We start from the raw sequence: 20058 nt of genomic DNA, 5'->3' as shown, positions 1-20058 counted from the left end.
TCCCTGGAGTGGCACCTGGCCTGCAGACCGGCTGAACATCACTGACACAGCTGTGGGCTTTTTCTCCACGGCAGATGCCTCCGCTCTGTCCCTGCGACTGGCAGACGGTGACAGCAGATGCTGGGGGGCGTCGAACGGTCTGCAACGACGGCTGCGAGCTGGTGGACGCCCAGGTGGTGTGCAGGAGCCTGGGGTGCGGAGAAGCTCTCCCGGCTGTGTCTGAAGCCCAGTTTGGTCCAGGCTCTGGGAACATCCTCCTGGATGATGTGCAGTGCAGAGGGGACGAGGACAACCTGTGGCAGTGCTCCCACCGAGGTGTCACTGTCCATAACTGCCGACACGAGGAGGACGCCGGCGTCATCTGCGCAGGTACGCTAGCACATGTCCCGTAAACCATCGCTTCGTGAGCAATGCCAGCTGACCTTCAAACTGTGATGCGCAACTCGCTCCCATCAGTGGAATGGTTTCAGGCACGAAAACAACAACTGTGAGAACTGCTGTGTTTTATCACATTTTTTTTTTTCTTTTTAGCTCATTCTGTTGATTCATTTATGTGAGGTTTTATATGGGTTTTATGGTTTATATGGGTTTTATATTTTTATTTTAATTCTCAAACCCTTTGGCAACCTGGAACCTCACTGTCAGTCTTATCTGATGCCATTTCCTATTCCATTATCAGACTGCTTTATGCATTACTAATTGAGTCATAATTTTACACCATCACTATTGCATTTCAGTCCTCCTAGCATTGATTTCCCATAAATTATGAAATATGACTAGTAAATCAATTTTCCTTTTCTTGTATTTAGTAGGAAATTGTTTTTAGTAACTTCCTTTAGGATTTTTTCCAAATCAATTCCCAGTTTTCCAGCAATTCTGTATTCTGACTGCAAACACGTGTGCAGTTGGAGAACCCGAGTCACTGCAGCATCTGTGCCACCAGTGCCGGGGCAAGTGGTGGTCCATGGGCAAAGCTCATCCATATGATGATCCATATCCTCTATGAGCCCAAAATGACCAAGATTTAATGTAACTGGCTTAAAGGGGCAGATGGGATCTGGCACAAAGAATGCTGGTTTACAGCTTGTCCCAGAGATACCTTTCCCTGGGGAAAAATTAAAGCAAATTTTTAATAGAGTTAGGTTTTTTTAGTAAAGGCCTCAAGTGGAATTAAACATATGGCCCAAGCAGACACTTGTCTCTTTGGTGGGTATGTCTGACACTTAACACAATTAAAGGTTACACCTGCGAGGTAACTGCAACCATTAACCACTGACATTTTAAAAAGTTTGCAGTCTTCTGCCTTTTGGTGATGATGTTTCGGTAGATGAATGAGGTGCTCGAAGTCACTACTGGGTTTTGTTTGGTTGGTTTGTTTTTTCACATAGTACCTGAAGAATGTTATTTAGTATCTTCTGTAGTAAAACTAGATATGTACTTTTCCATTTCCTTTCCTAGAGCCAGTTACTCCCACAGTCACAACAGAGCCCGTTCCACCTGGTGAGTTTTCCCTAAATGGGTCTTGCAAAGCTTTCACAGCTGATATATTTTATATAGTAACTTAAACACTGGTAGGAAGGTAAAAATTTTATAGGTAAAAATTTCAGAGCAAGTAAATGTGTGTAAGTTGAGTTTCTGAGATATGCGAGGAGTTTTGCTGTTAAAGAATGCTGGTATCAATAGGAATAGTTATGTTAGCTACAGACATATACATCAGAGCCTGAAAGAGAAAAAAAATAGAGATATATTTACACTCAGGTGTATATGGCACTCCATGAGACTAAGGATTTATGATAGGTGATGAACTGACACAATGTGGCTTGTTACAGTAAGATTAATTTCATGGTTTTGCCACTTTTTGTACATCACCACAAAGCTGGCTTTTGCTATTTGATAAATGCACCTGGAAAGCCCATTTCTGAGGCTCCCGAGTGCCCACACGTTTCCCTCTGCTTTTCCAAGACATGTCCCTGAGACTGGGACATGAGCGCCGCCGCGGTTGTGTGCAGGCAGCTGGGCTGCGGGCAGGCGCTCTCGGTCAAATACGAAACCTCTTTTGGGGAAGGCACAGGAGTTATTCTCCTGGACGAGGTGGCATGCAGCGGGGACGAGTCCTCCCTGGAGCAGTGCTCTCACCAGGGGCTGGGCACGCACGACTGGACAGGGAACTGCTGGAGAGAGTCCAGCGCAGGGCCACAAAGATGCTGAAGGGAGTGGAGCATCTCCCTTATGAGGAAAGGCTGAGGGAGCTGGGGCTCTTTAGCTTGGAGAAGAGGAGACTGAGGGGTGACCTCATCAATGTTTATAAATATATAAAGGATGGGTGTCAGGAGGATGGAGCCAGGCTCTTCTCGGTGACAACCAACAGTAAGACAAGGGATAATGGGTTCAAGCTGGAACACAAGAGGTTCCACTTAAATTTGAGAAGAAACTTCTTCTCAGTCAGGGTGACGGAACACTGGAACAGGCTGCCCAGGGGGGTTGTGGATTCTCCTTCTCTGGAGACATTCAAAACCCGCCTGGACACCTTCCTGTGTAACCTCATCTGGGTGTTCCTGCTCTGGCAGGGGGATTGGGCTAGATGATCTTTCGAGGTCCCTTCCAATCCCTAACATTCTGTGATTCTGTGATTCTGTGACTGCTACCACAAGGAGGACGCTGGTGTTATCTGTGAAGGTGCTCACCTTTTTCATTTTATTTATTAATTCTCTGTTATTTATTCTCTGCCCCATGTCAACAGAGGTACTCATTGAACGGGGAGACAATGCAAATGGCATGTCAGAAACACCAATAGCTAAGCAGAAACATCTGTAGATTTCTCTAAGGCTTCAGAAAACATCACATCAATCACAGTTTTGGGGAGAGCCCGGTCTGTGCTGGTGCTTTTATCACTCTATAACTGAAACCATCAATCTTTTTTCCTTCTTTTGATAGTTTTTATTTTCTCTCCCAACAGTCCCTCTGGAGCCTACCACACCTGAAACAACAGGTATGGAGTATTTCAGTGTTTGTTCGTTTATCTCATGTTTAGTCAAATACAACTTATCCCACCGCAGAGTGCTGATTAGCAGCACTGAGCCAAAATGCATGCTGTCTTGGAGCTGAGAGAGCACTTAATTCATCGTTAGCCCCAAAGAATTTCAAGTGCTCAGATGGACACCAGCTCCTGGTTTCCATCCACCCCCAAGAGCAGTGTAAATACCACAAGCTGCTTTATACAAATTCCAAACTATGGGCTAGACTGCTATAATGTAGTTTGGTTTAGGATCTCATTATACCTAATTACACCCAAATGATAACGTCGCTTTGCTCACTCAAGATTGGAAAAATTACTGAAGCGTGGCTTTTCCTTCCTCTTTGACAGTCCCGACCGAGTCCACAGTGGCTGACACACCAGGTATTTATTTCTGGTCACTTATTGAGCCGTGGTGAGCAGAGGTGCTGTCGGACCGTGAAGGACAGAAGGATCCCTGGCTCACACGGTGGTCCCAAACCAAGTCAAGGAATTAAATGTCAGGCACTCCCATTTTGGGTCTCAAGTCAGGGTTTAGCAGACTACCTGCCTTCCTGGCAAGGCTGCCAGAGCTGTGCCCTGTGCGGCTGCACCATTGGTTTCCCTGCCCAAGCTCAGGGTCCTGCTGTAGGGTTTTCTGAGGTGACACACAGCATCCCTCCGGCTGTGTCACCGCAGCGCGTATGTTCGGAGTCAAATGCAGTAGTACTTGGGCTGGCTTCAGCCCTGCAGTCAAGTGTTCCTGATGGTTCACATGGCTTCTTGTTATATTGTAAGCAGCTGAGGCTGCTGTTATGGGTCTTGGGGCAAAAATATACATTTGAAACACAGACGAGATTTAATTTCATCTTTTCTTTCCCACACTAGCAGTCTCTCCTACTCCTGAACCAGAAGACACTACCACTTGTAAGTAATATAGCGTTATTCTGGTTCACGGGCTTAGTTGTCTGCCCAAACTCTAAACACATATTGACTGGCTTCCTGTCTCCACTGTGTGCATAATGTTGTGGATTTAACCATTAGCTTCTGGGGTAATCCCAATGGTCTTTCCCTTGGCTTCCATACACAATAAAGGAGGGAAAGGGGCTTGGTATCAGTACAGGAGCACCACCGTTGCTGACGCCCACCCTGGGCAGAGCAGCATCTTCCAGGAGCTGCGGCTGATGCCCCTCGAATGAGACCTGCAGGTCTCCTGGGGTTCGGGTACCTCGCGCCTGCCCAGTGCTGGGACAACAGCTAACTGCGGTTTTGTTTTCTCTCCTGTCTCGCATCAGCCCCTGCAGAAGACACGACATCAGAAACAGCAGGTATGTGTGGCTTTAGCTTTAGTAGAACTGGTCTAATGTTTGATCCTGGGAGTAAACTGATTCCCTCCCCATTAACAATCCTTGCTTTGCTCACTTGGTAATGGAACGGTCACTGAAATGTGGCTTTTACCTTCTCTTTGACAGCCCTGACTGAGTCCACGACGGCTGAAGAACCAGGCAGTTATTTCTGGTCGTTTCTTGAACCATGGTGAACAGTTTACTGTTTTGCATGTGAGTCATCAATCATGTGAATCATCAATCATCAATGCATGTGAATCATCAATCATCAAGAGTGTGGACAATGTTTAATCTTATATTTTCCCTTCTCACAGCAACAAACTCATCCACTCCGTCAGCGGCTCCAGCTCCCAAAGCAGCAGACATTACCATGCCTAAGTAACACAGCATTACTTTGGTTTACATCCTTAGTTACCTATCAAAGTCATAATACGATTTTTTTGTTGGCACAGCTCCCTGTCTCCACTCTGTGTACAATCTCATGGATCTAGGATTAAAATTAGGGGATAATTCCTTTGGCTTCCATACAAATCAAAGGATGGAAAATGCTCTCAATCTCAATAAGGAAAAGAAAAAACAGAAACAACCAAACCTGCAATGATGAAAGCACTAGGGAATAGGAAACTGCAGACACACTACACCAATATAAATTCAGATTTGTTTTAGATCACCTCACTCCTAGAATGTCACCTCTCTGCACTTCCCAAAGTTGCATCCCCACTGGAATGTGAGTCTTTGGACGTGTTCAGTGGTATCTGGCTTGAACCTTACATAATGTTTTCTACAATGGGATTTATCTTTTGCAAAATTGGAATTGCAAGTTCTGCTCATTAATTGAAAATATTCTGCCTCAGATATTTAGATAACAGGTAAGGTTTTCTATTAAAGTCTGGCCCTATCAGCTACACATAGGTAAAGGGCACTCGGCTGCATCGATAAAACACACATACTTGTGTTGACAATGTACAGAAAACTGAACTTCAGATGCAAAGCAGCATTTGAGCATTGGACTACCTACATACACAAAGGAATAAACAGAATTAAATCTTGTTCCCATTAATGCTAGTAATTATGTCATATTTAGTATTCAAGCCCATAGACTTTTCTTGACAAGAGCCCTTTGTCTGTGACAACTCTATTCCTCAGAACTGTTGCTACTACCATTTCCTAGTCTTAATGTGTACAGCTGATTATACCGTATGTAACTCTTTTGCACATATTTAAAATTCCATCAGGTGCTTTACACTTACACATTTACATAGGTGATATTTACATATGTTGTGTTACATATTGTACATGCATATCTAAGTTCCATATAGTTGCATCTATGTTCAGGAGTTCCGTGCTGTGAATTGTGATTAACGTCAGAGTTAGAAATTCATGAAGGAAAGTTTCTTGTAACCAATGAAACAAATGGAATTGGTGACCATATCACAATTTTTGTATGACAAAGGTTTTTTCCTTTTTCCTCAGGTGTGTAAGGCACCCAACCTGTGGGAGCTACTATTTACTAGGCCAGAGGATTCTCCAGTTCAAGTTCAGAGGTCCCATTTACCCAAGACAGAGTATTGGGGTGCAGCAGATACGATTATCCTTCCCAACGCTACTGGGGCTACAGGACAAGAGGCAAAAGAAGCACAAGTGGCCCAGTCATTATTATAATTCCCCCAATAACAACAGCCCCAACAATGGTTCTTCTAACCATAACTTGTCAATCATTCATTTACATGACCAGCGTGTTGCATATTTGTTACTAATTCCTAAAAATATGTTTTACTAACGGGTGTAAATCTAAAGGTATTTTAATCTTAACTGTACTTGTGTTCCTTTAATTTCAGATCATTTGGATCTGTGTTCCAGATTTGTAAAACCCTAAACTTCAGTAAATACTCTCAGTGACAAAAAGTAACTGGATCAGCTGGCTGATTTTTCTCATCAAGGTTTTTTTTCCCCTCTCTCATAGTTCTTCCACTTCTCCGCATTGTACCAATGAGCTCAAATACTGCGCATTTAAGGAAGATTAACCTGTCTTACCTGTCTATCAGCTTTCTGAGCTCATAGAGACGTAAAGGATAAGTATCCCTTGTAACCAAAAATGTCTGAGCAATTTCCTCAAATAGGAACTCAAAAATATTTGGAAAAAAATTGTACATGTATTGAGATACAATCTCTGAAATACCTATAAACAATTATAGTCTTTCTATATGTCAGTTTTTATTACTGGGGTTTAGAACTATAAAACAATTTACATCTAAATTTACTTCACTATAAGCTTTTGCTTCTTCTACATCTAAATTTACTTCATTATAAGCATTTGCTTCTTCCTTTTTCTTTCAATATCTGTTCAAATGGTATCACTTTGAGCTAAGAAAGTGTTTCTGTACTTTAATGCTCACTTGTTCCACTCGGAAGGACTTAGTGAAAAAAAAATAATAATTTTCAATTCATAATATAGATAAATATCTTGTTGACTGCAGAACTGTACAGGAGTGCAGCAATCAACTCAGGGAAAGAGATGGATTAAATTTTGAGAATCTGGTGAACTTGGCCTGACTGTGAAAAGCATCTTTAAGGCCAGTTCTCAGCTTCTATATGGTGAACGCTTGTAGATTAGTGAATAAGGACGCCCACACCTAGAGGTTGTGCCACACAAGGCAAAAAAAACCCCACTTTTTCCAGCTATTTTTCCTTTTATGCCTCATCTCTTCAAAAAAGGGGCCAGAGTTATTCCGAAACTCATGTTCTCCATGAATAACTTACCTCCCAAATGTCAAAAATCACGCAGAACTGCCATGAACATTCCGGATCTAATCTCCTACCTGGTGGTTCAGCCTCAGCGTTGGCTTCTCACCAGTGATGATTTAAAGTCCTCGAAATCACATTTTCCCTGCTGTTGCGCTCCTGGCTGCAGGCAGTGAGAGAAAGCACCTGTAAATAAGTGTCACAACAGCTGAATCCTTGCTCATTTGTACTCAAAGGTGCGCTAATTTGTTCCGAGGAGCTGCAATTCTAACACATCTCCCATACAGTCATTCTTAAGAGACTTTCTTTTGAGGCAGGAACCCCAAAGCGGGCCATTAATATTTCAGCATCACCTGATATCTGAACATGGGCTTAGTGCACAAGATTTGAAAACAATTTGGATGCTCAGCTTGGTAGCACGAGCACGGGGACACTGTTTATGGGTCCAGTCCCTTAGTATCAACTCCAGCACAAAAAAACATTTACTAATCCCTCATATACACCTGATTCCAAACAGTTTGGCTACCAGCCTGTAACTACCAGAGTAAATTACCAGGGTATCATAGCCATTGGCATTTTTTTTCTTAGTTCTGATGGACACACCGTTGATTGGCAGGGCTCCACACACCAGTTCTCACATTAAGTGTGTACAAAAATGGGTGTTAGCATTTGAAAATTCCTGGCACGTATGTGTGTGGGTTTAAGAAATGAAAGGCTACACAGAATAAATGCAAATCTAGCATTTCCAAAAGCTAAAGGGAATTCAAATGCTATGCAACATCTTCATACATGTGTTCAATGCCTCCGTGTTTAAAAGCAGTATAAGTACGTTGTCATGATAAAGAGAGTTACATTCAAAATCCTTAAAGTGAGCTAAAAATCAGAGTTAGTTGCTTTAAAGGTGTCAGAGATCTGAGACTAGAAATACAGGATCATTACAGATGCATCATATTTCAAGTTTGTTAATAAAAGGAAAAAAAAAAAGTTTTGCAGAAAAATTCGTTTTTATAAAAGGTACCTGGATGTGTTCCAAGGAGGTCTGCGTCACAATTTGATTTTTCTAGTAGACTCCAAAGCCGAGCTGTTTGCGCAGCTGTGGGATACCCGCTCCCTGCGTTGGGAATAATCACAGAGCCGGGTTCCTGGCTGTTCCCACACGGTGCGGGTACCGAGCCAAGGTCGGGCACCGGCACATCTGCGGCCCTGGCACCACCGCAGCCTCCAGAAGCTTTAAAGATTGGGCACCCGCCGCTGCATGGGGAAATACTCTAGTTTTCCAGAGCTTGGGTCCTTGTGGAAAGACAGAGAAAGCAGCATAAATATATTGCAAGAGAAACTCATGCTACAAGGAATTGAGGACTGTGTTTGTGTCCTTACCTTGAGGAAAAAAAAAAAAAAGCTGATTCTTTGATTTTTTTTTTTTTTTTACTATTATTATGGGACTAATAAAGTTTCACCTGCAAAGTGGCTGCACTGCGATCTCCTTCTTCTAAATCTGTGACTAACATGAATCTGGCCTTGTTCATCCATGAATGTTTCAGCAAAAGGAAATTATTACTAACGACAACTCTACTATGATAGTGACACTTCACAACCTGAGGAACCTCAGCAACGACAGGGGACGATTTGCCCGGCATAACCTAAAGGGAAAGGTGTCAAAATGAAAGTGGGAAGAGCCAAGTTCCTGCCAACTAGTACAAAGTACAACTGCTCCCTAGGGAATCCGTCAGTCCCTTCCAGAACATTCCTGCTCACATCAACACACCCCAACAGACGCTCAGCAAAATCAGCTGAAAAACACGCCTTGAACCCACGAGAGCTGACAAAAGCACAGCTAAACTTACTCCATGCAGTACATATTAAAAAAAAAAAATGGGCGCAGCTGTTACTTTCTCATTTATATCTGCTAGAAAGGAATAGTAACTGATTAAACCTTCCCTCCGCAATACCATGTAATAGAAGATGATTATGAAATAGCAGGGGGTATAAAAGTCAGAAAAGCCTCACCTCCCCAGCTGCCACCAAAATGCGGGTGCTCGGACGGCTCCTCCTCCTGCCTCTCGTCGCCGCTTTAGTCCTAGCTGAAGACAACTCAATAGAACCCAAAGGTATGGAAATCTAGTCTTCTTTTCACCCGTGAAATCTTATTAGTTTTTGCACAATAGGTAATATAGGTAACTAAAGGGGAAAACGTTAAACATATCTCTAAAAGTGCATCTTATTTTAATGGACCGCTGCGCCATAGTAGCGCCAGAATGTGCCAGCAAGTGTTAAAAATGTTAAACAACAACAAAAAATGTACTTCCAACATGACTCCCTATGGCACATTTTCAACTTAAGAACTTGATTTTGAAGATATTTTACTCTGGAACTGAAATTTGCATTTATAAATTAATACCATATTGGTGTAACAGGAATAAAGTTATTCAGTTGGGCAACAGTTGCTTTTATTTGCTCCTTTTTCCCTTCTTCAATCAGAAGCAATAGGTAGACATTTATTGCTTGATTTGGGATCACCATTCTGTGCTCAAATCAGCAATTTACCTGATTAATGCTGGGTGGCTACTGTAAGATAATAAAGTTTTAATGCAGGGCTGCAGAAGAGTCCAGAGGGATGCAGAGGGAGGGCAGGTCAAAACTGCTTTTGTAATGCTCTTAGAACTGGGAGGTGTCATAAGCAACAAGAAAGGTCTCTCCTAAACCTTGCTTTTCCCTCTGCATCTCGTCAGAAAGCCTCATCTTTTTACCTGGGACCACACACACTGTATAGGAAATTCTTCCTGCTCTTTTAGACCATGAGTTTTAGATTAATACTAAATTAGAAAGATCTTATGCTTAAACTGGATTATAAACTTTTTCCTAAAGTTTCCTACACAATGGCCATTTCCGCAACTACTTCATAATTTATTAACATTCATTAAGTGATATTAGTGATGTCAACCATGGTTGGATCATCTTCTTTTTTTTCATAAAAGAACTGGGTCTAAACCCAGCAAGCCCCATATCCTGAACCCGCTAACAGCCAAGAGAGGATGCTCAGACAGGAATGCATATACAAGTCTGCATAATACTTCCCCAGAATCCTCTCCCAGTCACCAACAAACATGCTTCTGAAACAGAGAAGAAGTATTACCTCTGCGTTTAACAGTTACCAAAGGCTTTTTCTTCCACGGATTTGGCCTGTTTTATGTTTTAATTTACCACCCGCATCACCCTGCAGCAAAGACCCACGTGCAAAGAGCCAGTTCCTTTTCTTTGTTTCAAAAACTACAATTTACTGATTTCCTCCCAGGCCACAGACTTAATGTGTTGGAAGAGAATATGTCATATTAACCCTCTTTATAAATTTACAGACCTCTAGCACCTCTTTTCTATTTTTATCATCTCCATTGCCATTCTCTGAAGATTTTCCCATTTAGCAGCACCTTATGGAGACAGAGGATCAGAACTGTGTGCAGCAGTAAATATGCAGTAATCCCACACAGTCCTTTAGAAGCTCAAATCTGAAAAGCCTGTTTGATACCCTGAGCGCAGGTTCCCAAAAGTTTTAAGTCTAGGGCTGAGCCTCAGAACTGGATTCAATGATTTTTAGGAACTTCGCTTATCCAGTTTTGCCATTGGCTTCATCTGTGATACGCGTTGCCCTCAGCTACTAGGAAAATGAGGATAAAAAGTATTTCCTAATATCCTTTTACTATTTGATTCTTTCATAAACTGCAGTAATATAAATGGGAAAAAAAAATAGTACAAGGTTTTGCTTGTCTGTTCCACAGCGGACTGTCCCAGGGGTTTTGCATAGGGGAGGGTAAAATATTATTGCAAGAGAAAACCTGAGAGATGTCCTTGTAAACTGGTTTTTGTTGCTATTTTCAATAGGTACGCCTCGCTGCGGTGCTTCACTTAATCAGCCCAGCAAAGCGTTGGCCATTGAACTAAATGCAGACGCAAACTGCATCTGGCAAATTCAGAGGACTACAGATGAAACGATTCGGGCCATTTTCTCCTATTTTCAGTAGGTGTTTTTCTCCAGATGCCTTTGTATTGTTTCATTCCATTAGAAGACAGCACAGAAAAATATTGCCTCCAAATATTTCTCTGCATTTACTTTAGTAAAATGAGTATTGAATCTGTTTTGTGGAATCCAAAGAGCCTGTATATTTATCAGCAAGCTTAGATAGTTCTTATTATGTCTGATTGGTTTTTTATTTTTTAAATAGATTTGCTCCTTCTTCAAGCTGTGAAACAGAAAGTATTAAAGTATATGATGGTCCCTCAACGAATTCGACTCTTCTTGGACAAATATGTAGTGACACTGATGCCATCCCAATACTTGAATCATCCTCTGACAGTTTAACTTTCCTCATAACAACAAACTCTGTGGTTTTCACACGAAACTTCTTTGTCTTCTATTATTTCTTTTCAGAAACAGGTAAGTCGGAACTTAATGCAGTCATTCATACCAGTTGAATTACACCGTTAAAAGAAAACTTCCTATTAAGGGAAAGTTTAGGACAGCAATTAGAGACTATTAGAAGAATCTTTAATTAGTCTCACTCCTTCAGCTCATAGAGAATGGTGTGGGAGGAAAACCAGTAAAAGGAAAAGAGCAGCAAAACAACAGTGCACTTGCAGAGAGCCTAAAAAGTTAAATTTTACTCAGAAAAACAATTGCAAAGAAGGCATTATGGGAGTCTACTTTTACTTACAGGCTCCTACTAAATTTACTCGGTTTGCAAATATTATGCTGTTTACCCAGAAAGAAAATCTGACCATGCAGTCAGAACAGCCGAGTACAGGTCCCAGAAGTCAGTAGGGGTTTTCATTCATCAAGCTCCTTACTTTTTTCCTTAAAAGGTAAGAATAACTTGAACAAAACCAGTCTTAGCTTGTGACCACTTCCTTGGATTCCGCTGATCTGAATGGCATGGTATTAAACTCTTAAAAGCTTCAATTTTACAGAGTAGTCACCACATCCTAGTTTGTGCTGCTCCCGTGTTGAACTTTGCTGCTGAAAAATTGTGTCCTATTTCTACTCTACATTTGTCTTTCTGAGGTTTCCACTGACTTGATCTTATTTTGCCTTTGTTTATCAAGTAAAATCTCACTCAAACTTGAAAATTTTGTACTTCCATATGGCCAAGACCTCATAGATTCCTTTAATACAAAGTCTCTTTTGGCTGATATAGCATCTTCATTACCAGTTTTTCAAGATGGCACCTGATTTACTCAAAATGTAGATATAATTAATTACTCACAGAATCAAAGCCAGCTCCTCTACAGCCGTCTCGGCTGTCACTACACTGTGCCTCACAGATATACCACCGTGACAACAGGCTCATTTTGTAACATCCACCTGACCTGAAACTCTATAGAAGCTCTGTCTTTAGTACCTTTAATGATTTCCAGAGGAACGGAATCCTAAAGAAACAATCCTGCTAGTCACATAACTTTAGATCTTTATTTTTTATGGCTCATTAATATACCATTATCTACTCTTCTTTTCAGATGCTGTAAATTGTGGAGGAGAATTAACTGGTCCCAACGGGACATTTACTAGCCCCAACTACCCAGCAGCTCACCCTGAATTTACATACTGCATCTGGCACATACAAACAGACAAAAACTCAAAGATAAACTTACAGTTCCAGGATTTTTTGTGAGTAAATACCCTAATGCTCTATTACTCTTTTTTTTTTTTCATTGTTTAAAGGCATCACTTTTAAATACAGGAGCAAAAATGCTTCCAAACTTTTAGAACATCTATACCCCTAAACCAAATGTGCTTTGCTGACTCTTATGATAAAGTAATTGCAATGTGTTCCACATCACTATATATGTTACTCTATAGCTACTGCAGTGTCCATCAGTGAAACAGGGAAAGCATTTCAGGTGAGCAGCCATGAGGTGCAGGTCCATTTTAAGCTAGCCTGAATGATCTTAACTAAGTCCATCAATACAAATAAAGCTTTTGCTACATAAGGAACATGTTTAAAACCATCCCGTGCATTGTAATTGCAATTTAGAATTGAGGATCAAAAGAATAAAGCAAAAATTGTCCCAAGTACGTCTTCCTCAGTATTGCTGGCCGTTCAGCAAAGAAAATAGTGTAGCCCTGGCTTAAGCACTTCCAAGTATAAATCATAGAACCATTTAGGTTGGAAAAGACCTTTAAGGTCATTGAGTCCAACCATTAACCTCACACTGCCAAGTCCACCACTAAACTATATCCCTAAGAACCTCATCTATGCATCTTTTAAACACCTCCAAGGTGCTAATGGATGCCTTGGCACAAGGAAACCACACTGGCATGGGCTTTACTGGCCCATATTGACCTTCATCAGGGTTGGTCTCCCGTATGTGGTGGGCTGGGAGCCCTCTTTTGGCTTTCCCTGCATCAGTTGACACTGTGCAGGAAGCAAACTCTCAAGACCAAGGGAATTCCAAGGGCAGTATCTTCAAGAACATATCTTGAGATATTCAGCCTGCAGAACGCTGTATAAGAATTCAGTATGAAATGTGTAGGATTCTATAGGAAACCGTTACCTTGACCACCACGCTCTGAGATGATGAACTCTGCGCAGTGCGGTGCATCTTCTCACCAGTCCTGGCCAGGGTCCATCTGCTGATTCAGGAGCAGCGATGATGCTCTGGAGGTGCCCAGGTGTCCACCCACCACAGCTGGTGCTTTTCACCGAGGGCAGCGAGTACCAAGATATGGTAAAAAGCGCAAGAGCCTTCTCCTGGTGACATACACAAGAGGCTCCATAAGTCAACCCTACGCTTTAAAACCTCTTTAGGATAAAGGATTATTTATATATTTTATATATATAAATATCTATTTGAAAGGGTGGTTATTTTTAGTAAATAAGTAGCAATCAAAATATAGAGTATCAGAGATCTAAAACCATAGCTGATCCAGCTTCTGTTCAGAGCTATAGCAAAATGTTTGCTATTTCAAGGGGAGCAGAATCATGCTCTTATTAAGCATTTCTTGCCTTAGAGAGTTTTCCATAGTTTATTTGATTTTAACACTGTCTATTTAGCTGTTCTTTTATTCTCCATTCTTATTTCAGTCGACCAGATTCCTCCTACGCTTTATCTGCACTGGATCCTCTATCCAGTATGAGCAACGCTCTCCACACTCAGATTTCCCTGTAATTATTATTTTTTTTTCTGCGTACAGCCTGGAACTCGACCAAAACTGCCGGTTTGACTTCGTGGCGGTCTATGACGGTCCCTCCACTAACACCGGGTTAATAGGGAAAGTCTGTGGCCGTACTCAGCCCTCATTTGAGTCTTCATCGAACACTATTACAGTCGTGTTGTCCACAGACGACAGCAACTCCTACAGAGGATTTTCGGCTGAATACACCAGCATTCCACTGCCCGCTCCTGTGCAGCCTGATGGTGAGTGCACTCGATACAAGCAGAGGATGCTGTTTCTTATTCTCACACACAATTCTTCCCTCCCCTTATAAATATCAAAAAGAATCGATGGTTGATAGTGAGCTTTTAAGCCTTTTTATTGGTAGTCATCAACCCTCTTTACATACAAAAGCCCCACATTAGTCTCACCTGTGGAGTGTGAGTTATTAACTGACCCATTGCAAAAGAAAGTCTGTTCTTTCACTTTTTGTTCCTTTTTCTGGCCAGCACCACTAAAAGTCTGAGTTTTCCCTTCTTTTGGACAAAAGAGGCATTGTTAGCATCCTCGAGATGTAAAGATAAAACTTTTTTGACTGGTTAGTTTAAATAGCTTTTTTCCCCTCCAATGTACTCCGGAAAATGGTCCAACACTGGTTGGTCAAATGGGGTTCAGGTGTCTTGTAATTTCCATTCCCCCAGAGCTGGATTATTTTCCTTATTGGTTCCATACATTTGCATGCCCACCTTCTCATCAACTGACGTGGAAAGGGACCTTCTAAAGCTTCAATGTTTGTCATAAATCAATTTTCTCACCCACCACTCTGCAATAGCACTTTGCTTCCTTTTCCCTTTTAAAAAGGCTGTGATTTATTCTGTGTTACTGGATTTAAAGTTAAAATTCCAGCATGAGTTTTACATGGTTTTGCTTCTCCAATATTTTTTAAGTCGAGCATGAAATTTTGTTTTGACTTCTGCGTGGCCTCAGATGCGGATGAGCCATTTCAGACTCGGACAAATCAAGAACCATGCAACCGGTTCAAGGATCCAGACTAAAGGAGAAATGAGCGCAGCAGAGTTTGTGGTAACCTGCTTTGTCCTGTGTTTTTTCTCTTAAATTTCTCTTTGAATGGCAGCATCCCTTACCTGCTCTTCAGACAGCATGACAATTGTTCTGAGCAAGTCTTACCTGGCCTCCCTTGGTTATGATGAAACCCAGCTGCAGCTGAACGATCCATCTTGCAGACCAGTTGTAACAGATTCCATCGTCTTTTCCTTCCCATTAACCAGCTGTGGAACAACTAAACAGGTAAAGGGGGAAGAAAATGTCACGTGAAGCCAACAATAGCTTGTGAATGACAGGGGCTTGTAAGAGCAGTTTATGAACAGGATGCGAATGAGGTAACAGCAGATCTACTTTTCACTTAGCTCACCCAATTATATGTTTCCAGTTTTGAAGCAGAAAGAACATTTTTCCTCTTCCTTTCAAAGGGAGGGCAGGAGAATCTACACAGATTAACCCCAAATGTTTCGTTCCCTCTCCAGCCCAGGTTATCAGAAGTAGCACCAGGTTAGGTATGTAATTTAACATTCTCTGCCAGCGATACGGCTGGGACTTATCCCGGAGTCACAAGGAAAGGAGGAAAACGCTAAAACATTAAGATTCCCAAAAGCGCAGCTCTGGTATTTTCCACGCTCTGCACAGCATTCCTTAACCTTTTTGAGCACATTCAGTGTTTTGAAAAAAACAGGATGGTCAATAATGTTTTTTTAATTATAACCTTTTTCACGTTTCAAGGGTACCTTGAGCCTCTGATAAGCTGGGCGGCTTTGTAACTTCAGCACAATTGCTTTCAAGTGCGCTGCTCTTGTAATGACAACTGAGCACTTCATACGATTCCTTTTGCAGGATGACGGTCAGAGCATCACTTACACCAACATCGTGTCCCTCTCTCCAACTGGGAACGTCATCACCCGTCAAAAGAGCCTAGAGATTATTGCGAAATGCAAAATGGAAAACAATTCAACCGTAGAAATCATGTACATAACAAAAAATAACATAATCCAAAATATAACCTCTGTGGGACGATACGACGTTAGCATCTCGTTCTACGACTCGGATTCATTCTCCAATCCTATACTTGAGTCCCCATATTACATAGACCTGAACGAAACTATTTTTACTCAAGTCAGTCTTCATTCCACCGACCCAAATCTTTTGGTGTTTGTCGATACCTGTATAGCATCACCACAACCCGATTTTGGATCACCAACGTATGACTTAATCAGAAGTGGGTAAGACTCTACACTAATTTTATTTCCTCACATATTAGGAGATGGAGACACACTTTTATTTTTGTCTCTCTCCCACTTAGCTTCTTCGGCAGACCGGGGTTTAAAGTTAAACTTCATAGAAATTTAAAGGCATTACCTAAACAGAGCTGGGAAAAACAAGCGCCACATTGCACTGGGGAAAGAAAAAAAACCACATTATTGTACGGCCTCGTGTAAAAATAATGCCCCAGCTAAATGCTGTAGTTACAGCTGACAGTTTGCAAGAATGATTATTATATGTGGACTATTTTAACATGTCTGTAAATTCTGTTGCAGCTGCAATAAAGATGACACTGTGGTGACCTACCCACCACTTGAACACTATGGAAGATTCAAATTTAACGCCTTCAGGTTCCTGCGGTACTTCCCATCAGTTTATCTCCAGTGCGATGTTGTAATTTGTGACAGCAACGACACCGACTCCCGCTGTACCAGAGGCTGCATCTCCAGGCAAAAAAGAGATATTTCTTCATACTTGTGGAAAACTAACGCTGTTGTCGGTCCCATCCGCCTGAAAAGAGACCTCAGGTCTGCTGGTCACTCAGGTAAGAACAACAGATACATTAAGAATCTGATTAAGCTCCTCCTTTGTGTAAATCCGTTACCTTCATTCCACTAATAAGTGAATTACACTAGTTTGCGGCATCAGAGCAACAGGTTCGAGGCAGTTTGTGTTTTGTAAGATCCCAGAAGTCCTTTTCAAACTGACAGACTGAGGTTCTTTTGGGTTAAGGAGACAAAGCAGCACTCACTCCTAGTTACAAAAGTAGCACATGCAGGATCTGTGTACTCAGAGAGAGTCACAAATGGCAAGAGATTCCAGATTTTCAAGCGTGACATTTTTTGATGAAGCATAAATAGGAACCAGGGCTCATTTCTCAAGTCACAGACCACATAAAAGGCACGCTGCAAATGGTAGCCAAGCTTTGTTATAACCTGTGTGTTTACAACAGCCCACTCGGTTCACTCAGTTTTATTTGCCGATACTACAGAGCAGCTTTGCCAGATTATAAACATAGATGAATTATTATTCCACGCTGGGTTAAATCCTCACACTGCAGACATTACCCATTAGAACAAAAATGGGAAGAGGACAGTCACTGGAGCAGAAATCAAAAGCATCACACTTTTCAATTAGAACTGCAAAGCTGTTTATAAGACAATTAAGCTTTAGTGCCCCAACTCTTCAGCACAATTTGCAGCCAGCTCTGCAGTGGTCTGGGCGAGTACTGAGAGTTTACGTAGACTACAAGATATGGAAAAGCTATTTTTAAAAGCTTGTATTGTCACTCCCACTATGCTCACTGTTCTAACCTTTACTGAGCCCAAAGTTTCATCTGAGAAAAGCACATTGTGCCGCCTGCTTTCAAGGGTCACATCTAGAAAAAAATTAGAATTAATTGTGCTCTTAATAGCAGTAGGCATATTTTCTTCCTTTTTTTAATAATTATTAGCCTCTCTGAACTCTTGCATTTTAAACATGTTGCCATTTATTTCAGTAAAGATTCTGCACCCATACACTAAAAACTGGGCACATCTATAACGTGAAAAGGATTCAAGTGCAAATAGACCACACTCAAAGTACTACGAAGCACAGATTAATCCTCGTAGTATCATGATTTACATAAAAATATCAAGTTTTACTCAGGACCAGCTGGTAAACCATTAGAAGGTGCAGAGTTAGAACCACGAGTTTCTTTTTTGCCCAGCTTTGCTTCAGCAACGTGTCTCCCATCCAGCCGGTTCTAAAGTAACGACAGCTCTGCTTGGCAGAAACTTGGCTGCAGCAACAACAAGGAATTTGGTACCATTGTGATGCTCTTTTGCACAATTATTACAAGTTTTTACAGCTCTTCAGTACTACAGATTCAGAATTTGCAATAGGTGTGGGTCAACTCCTCAGAACCAGAACATCTGAAAAAAACCACTTATTTAATTTTAATCGAAATGACATGGTGCTCAAAACTTTAAACACCTCACTTTATTTTTTCTCTACACAGAATCCCTCACTAAAGCAGAGGCTGAAGAAACCCCGAACCTGCAACAACACAGCTTCTACACTCTTTCATTTGTGGTTTTAATTTCAAATATTATCATTGTGGTAGCTGTGATACTAAAATATCACATCAAACATCAAGCAGGATACAGCTACCAAAAGCTCCAGAGCTCCTATTAACTATTTTGGGATATTTCAAATGTGTCAACTTCTATTCAGATATGTCACCCAAAGAGGGGAGAGGGGAAAAAAACACCACCATGACTAAAAAAAGCAATAAACTAACAGCCTTGGAATACAACAATACTTGGAAACATATTTCAACTTTTTTGTAATTTAAAAAACCCTCTCGACCCAGCATTGTATCTTAAATCACTGAGCTGAAAATGAATGTGTCTACCTCAGGGCGTTTCTTAGCATCTAAAAAACTAACTTTACAGGTGTAAAGTGACTTGTCAAGTATGAGATAATTTAGGTCCTCTGTTCTTAAACAAACAAAAACAAAACAACTCTTTTCTAATCACTTTGAAACTGCGCTTGGCATGAGTTGAGCAGAGACAACTGTGAAATGTCTGTTCAAAGGAAATGATCGTCTCTCCAAAATCTGCTCCTGTGAGATGCTACCATCAAGATGCGACAGTCTTCAAAAGCCACCGGTTTTCCTGAAGAAGAAGAAAATAGTAGGTAGACTAGATAAAGATACTGACTGCACGTGCCTGTGCTGCTTGTTCAGTCAGCACTTGCTTCCCCACCAAGAGGTTTCACTCAACGCATTTTGAGACACCAAACCCAACCCAACGTCTGTTCGCTCAACTTCAGGGTTGACCATTAAGTCCCTGTGCAGCCCCAGTTAAACAGTGCACCGCACAATTCAAAGAGTAATAAACAGAGTGATGTATGAAGCTTGGCCTTCCACAAAGGGGGACTTGGAGTCACATTTCTACCTCCCCAAATCACAGCAGAACATATCCCAACGGGTCAAAGTAGAAATGATGCAATAAGGCTCCTTCTCTGGCCTCAGGTTGGTGAAATGCAGCAGATCCTACCCCAGAATGTCCCAAATGGCAACAAAGTTCCCTTGAGAGCAACCACAAATTAAATATTTACATTTCTTAGGATAATGAAGCATGGATAATTAACAAGTCTGCCAAGTACACATTCATTTCAGTTGTTCCTGCACAGCTCAATTAATTTAGGAGGGAAAAAGTATCATGACAGTCTTGGCTTAGGTATCAATTAAGGAGCCTCGATTGCTAATTGAGGTGGCTGTGCAGCCAGCAAGGTTTCAAAGAACCCAGGCTGGGATTCAGGTTAAACCTAACTCCTTAAACAGCCTAAGTTAGGCAGTGCCAGTACTACCCTTCCGCTTATAGATGGAGTAATAAACATCTCCAACAAGAGAGCTGTGAAAATAAACCAAAAGCACAAAGAAACTACGTTTGGTTCTACTGGTAACACGTTACACATCAAAAAAATCAAGACAACAAAAAAGTGAAACGATTACA

General features: G+C 41.4%; 2 protein-coding genes across 2 annotated transcripts in view; both read left to right on the top strand.

Annotated features, from left to right (window-relative positions):
* DMBT1 (deleted in malignant brain tumors 1) overlaps window positions 1–1006 on the top strand; it is an 84800-nt gene extending 83794 nt beyond the window's left edge. Inside the window, 2 exon segments of the mRNA XM_065638984.1 lie at window positions 75–369; window positions 864–1006. Of these exon segments, the coding sequence (XP_065495056.1) occupies window positions 75–369; window positions 864–1006 (438 nt within the window).
* Window positions 1007–9106: 8100 nt separating this feature from the next.
* On the top strand, window positions 9107–18733 carry LOC135990642 (CUB and zona pellucida-like domain-containing protein 1). The gene is made up of 9 exons (XM_065638461.1): window positions 9107–9188; window positions 10957–11092; window positions 11298–11509; window positions 12586–12736; window positions 14264–14487; window positions 15360–15532; window positions 16133–16518; window positions 16834–17102; window positions 18558–18733. Exons 1-9 carry the CDS (start codon window positions 9107–9109, stop codon window positions 18731–18733), a joined length of 1809 nt encoding a protein of 602 aa, XP_065494533.1.
* The last annotated feature ends 1325 nt before the right edge of the window (window positions 18734–20058 follow it).

This window comes from Caloenas nicobarica, chromosome 7 (assembly GCF_036013445.1).
Source record: "Caloenas nicobarica isolate bCalNic1 chromosome 7, bCalNic1.hap1, whole genome shotgun sequence".
Lineage (NCBI taxonomy): Eukaryota > Metazoa > Chordata > Aves > Columbiformes > Columbidae > Caloenas > Caloenas nicobarica.
This window is presented reverse-complemented; position numbering and strand designations above follow the sequence as displayed.